This window comes from Empidonax traillii, unplaced genomic scaffold, assembly GCF_003031625.1.
Source record: "Empidonax traillii isolate 1590-97213 ecotype Southwest subspecies unplaced genomic scaffold, ASM303162v1 scaffold2524:size22612, whole genome shotgun sequence".
In the NCBI taxonomy this organism is placed as follows: domain Eukaryota; kingdom Metazoa; phylum Chordata; class Aves; order Passeriformes; family Tyrannidae; genus Empidonax; species Empidonax traillii.
The window spans coordinates 18,327-22,612 of NW_020957717.1; the positions used below are offsets into that span (position 1 = coordinate 18,327).

Sequence of the window (4,286 nt, forward strand, 5' to 3'; positions counted from 1 at the left end):
CGCCTTCCCGCCCGACTTCTGCGAGGGCACCTTGCCCTACTCCTACAACCTGTGCGTGGCCGCGCCGGCCCGCGCCGCCGCCGAGGCCGCTTGGCCGCCGCCGCCGCTGCCCATCCTGCCCGCCGAGGAGCTTCTGGCCGGGGAGCCCTGCGACAAGCCGAGCCCGAGCAGCAGCGCCGTCGCGGGAGAACCGCCCACCGACACCGACGCACCACAGGTCTGTAAAGCTCACGCTGTTCCCCTTGAGCCTTTCTTAACAGGCTTCACCTTCTTTTCTGTGTTTTTCCCCATGAATTGTGTGCTTGGGTTGAGCTGATCCCTGAAGAAAGTAAGAAACATAGTTTCACCTTTCCACTCTCGGTAGGCTGGTCAGCCGAGGCTTTTGATTCTTCGAGTCTCACAGCTACTGTTGCACTTCACAGAATCATAGAATTAGACGGGTTGGGAAGGAACTCTGAGATGACATCAAGTCCGACCCTTGATCCACATCTACCGCAGTTTCTAGACCATGGCACTAAGTGCCACATCCAGCCTCTTCTTAAATACCTCCAGGGATGGAGAAACCCCTCCTCCCTGGACAGGCCTTTCCAATGCCTGATTACCCTCTCTGTAACGAATTTCTTCTTAATATCTAACCTAAACTTCCTCTGGCAGAGCTTTTGCTTAGATTTTGATGACTGCAACGCCCCTTTAAGCAATTACCTGTGAACGCAGTAAATTAGTGATCGTGCATGGTGAAAAAATGAGCTGAACGCTTGGTATTTGAGGTTTCTCCTTCTGATAGCTTTTTCCTAGATTGATATGCTTGCACCTGGTCAGTACTGTTTTGATATAGACTCCGAAATGTAACGTGCGTCGGGCTCTACAAATTGAGTAGCCACATGCTTGTCTTAACCCTCTTCCGTTTGTCCCCCCGTGATTTGAGAGAAGTGTGCTTCACATACAGTAACACTAGTGAGGCTGAATAATTTTCCCCCAAGTACTATTTGTTTAATTTAAAACCCACTTTTAATACTGTTTTCCAAGTTGCCCTGTGTCCTCTCATGTTTTGAGTGAATGCTGTTGCAAAAAGGGCAGCATGAAGTAGATGGATAAATTTTATCCAAGCATGATCTTCACGGGGTTTGTTTTGTACAGTTATTTCTTAGTTCAAAGGTAAACACGGCTTCCTTCTCTGCAGAAAGAACGTGACAGAACTCAAAAAAAAATTTTGATGTTTGGAGTTTGTTGGTTTTTTTCTTGTTGATTGGTTTGGGTTTTTTTTTCCCCTGAAATATGCGTGTTTTCGAAGTGAAAGATGATGTTTATAGGTTGTTCCTCCCTGAAGGAAGAAAGCGTCGACCATGTTTTATGATAAGGTTTCATCAGAAATGGTAACCCGGGAGGGACTGGTTATTTATTCGAGGCATCGTTTCTCTCTGCAGTTCTCTTTCACTTTCTCTCTTTTTTTTTTTTTTTCCCCCCATCCTTTTCTGGTGAAGATGTTAAGTGAGATATGAAAAACAGACAAACAAACAAACAAACAAGACACAAAAAACCCTCAACTCCAAACCAAACCAAAAGAATACAAAAAGCCCCCACAAAAAACCAAACCCACCCAAACCCCACATCTAGTTTTGTTTCAAAGTCTTCCATTTGTCTGATCCCTTCGTCCCAAAGAGAGGTGCTTGGACCTGGTAGATCATGTGGATTGTGGAGTACTAAACTGAGGATTTAGGTCTTTCAGTGGCTTTTTGCAATAGTTGTTTTATCTACCTGCTTTACCAGGAGAGGCCTATACTCATATAGAAAATTACAAGGGAGTATGCAAAATTACAAACATTATAGACTCTAATAAAGTCTTTTTGCACCTTTAAAAATAGCCCAGCCTAGGTATCCAGCACAATTTTTCTTGTCTTGCTCTCCTACACTATTTTGTTTAAAAGTTTTCGAACCAAAATGGAGATTGAATTATTAGGTGATTACTTTTCTAAAACCATAAAGCATTTACACAGTGACTTCTGACAAAAAGAAAAGCTTTTCCAGCTCCCTAAAACTATCGAATTAATTGTTTATGTGTAAACAAATCTGTTACCTGCCTACAATAATTATCGATTTTGTTTCAGAGGGTTGGGGAACAGGGGCAGGAGCCAAGGGAGATATATTTATTTTTCTTCTTGCTCTGTGATTTGTGGGGAGACAAGAAGACCATTCTGGCGTGGTTCACTGCAGCTGCGTCCTGCCTCATGGCAAGTTGTAGTACAGTCAGTGGGGAGTGCTCAAGTGACCTATAGCCTGAAATGGGTGGGCATAGGAGAGAATGATTTCCAAGCAGTAGGGGAGCCTCCTGTACGGTGCTCAAAAGGAAGTCTTATAGGGAGTGGCCTTAGAATATTATACACACTAAAACTGAGAAAAATATTTTACATAAGATATAATGATATTTGCAACTGAGTTTTTCAGTGTAACAGAAATACCACTCCCAAGGAGAGGACTCTGCCTTCCTCTCAGCTGTGGATAACTCGAGGATCAAAGAGATGGTACGAAGAAAGGCCAGGCAGCGACTGGCAGTTGCACGGGTCCGATATTTCCGTGGCGATTGTCCAGCCCACGCGATCTGCCCGTGGGCAAAGCAGAGCAGACAGAGCTCAGCAGCGCTCGGTGCCTGCAGTGCCGGGAGGAGGCTGCGGGCGCCGCTGTTGACCGAGAGGAGCGAGAGGAAGGTCGGAGCGCTGCAGCCCCGCCCGCTGCGGACCGGCTCGATCATCCTCTCACTCACTGTCTCGGCGGCCGAGCGGTTTGCGAACGTTCCCCCGGTGCGGAGCCGAGCTCCAGCGGTGCGGAGGGGCGGGAGGCAGAGGCCGAGAGCGGTGAGCAGGTGTGAAAACCGGAGTCGGAGCGCGACCTGGATCGACGATACTGCAGTGGAGATGTGCTCTGCGGGGAGGCGCTGGGACCGGCGGCAGCGAGTCCTGCTCTGGGGCGTTCTGCTGGCGGCCTGGGAGGCGGCGTGGGGGCAGCTGCGCTACTCGGTGCCCGAGGAGATGCCCAAGGGCTCGTTCGTGGGCGACGTGGCCAAGGACCTGGGGCTGCAGCACTTGGAGCTCGGCGACCGTGGAGTCCGTATCCTGGACAAAGGTAGGACACAGTATTTCACCCTGCATGAAAAGACAGGACATTTAGTGATTGCCGAGAGGATCGACAGAGAGCAGCTGTGCCGGCTGGTGGAGAAATGCGTGCTGCGCTGTGAGCTGATAGTGGAGGGGGAAATGAAGGTTTATGAAATCCAAGTAGAAATCACGGATATTAACGACAATACGCCAAGCTTCCGACAGTCAAAGAAAGAACTGAGACTGAGTGAGACAACAGCCCCGGGGTCGCGGTTTTCCCTGGCCGAGGCTCATGACCCAGACTTGGGACAGAATTCCCTGCAGAGCTACGAGCTGAGCGGCGACGAGCACTTCTCGCTGGCCGTGCAGACGGGCCCCGGCGGGGATCAGCGTCCCGAGCTGGTGCTGGCAAAGGCACTGGACCGGGAGGAGGCGGCGTTCCACGAGCTGGTGCTGAGGGCGATCGACGGCGGCGATCCAGCCCGGACGGGCACGGCGCGGATCCGCGTGACGGTGCTGGACGCGAACGACAACGCGCCCGTGTTCAGCCAGGCGGAATACACGGTGCGTGTGGCGGAGGACGTGCCCGTGGGTTCCGTCCTCGTCACTGTCACGGCAACCGACCCTGATGAGGGATTGAATGGGCAAGTGGAATATAGTTTCCAGAGAATCTCAGACCGAGAGTCAGAACTTCTTTATCTGGACTCCGAGACAGGAGAAATAACTGTCAAGAAAGACTTGGATTTCGAGGAAATCTCCTCTCATGAATTGGAAGTGCAGGCACGTGACGGAGGAGAGCTCTCCAACACGGCCAAAGTTTTTATCACTGTTACAGACGTCAATGACAACGCACCCGAACTGACAGTGTCGTCCATTGTGAGCGAGATCTCAGAGGACGCCCCATCGGGGACTGTTGTGGCCCTGCTGCACGTACACGACAGAGACTCAGGGGCCAACGGCGAGGTGCGCTGCTCCCTTGACGGAGACGTCCCGTTCCGCCTGGAGCACTCGCAGGGCAGCTACTACCGCGTGGTGACAGCGAGAGAGCTGGACCGGGAGCAGCAGTCGGAGTACAACGTGACGGTGCGGGCGTCCGACGGCGGGTGGCCGGCGCTGCAGAGCAGCAGGGTGCTGGCGCTGCGGGTGCTGGACGTGAACGACAACGCGCCGGTGTTCTCGCAGGAGCGCTACAGCGCG

The 4,286-nt window shown here is 51.6% G+C and overlaps 1 protein-coding gene across 1 annotated transcript in view; it reads left to right on the plus strand.

The window, feature by feature from the left end:
- The window catches only part of LOC114072011 (protocadherin-1-like), a gene marked incomplete at its 3' end in the record, with an annotated part of 12,322 nt that extends 8,039 nt beyond the window's left edge, over positions 1-4,283 (plus strand). The window contains exon 4 of the mRNA XM_027909921.1: positions 2,651-4,283. Within this exon, the coding sequence (XP_027765722.1) occupies positions 2,651-4,283 (1,633 nt within the window). The remainder of the gene's footprint in view (positions 1-2,650) is intronic.
- Positions 4,284-4,286: the final 3 nt, after the last annotated feature.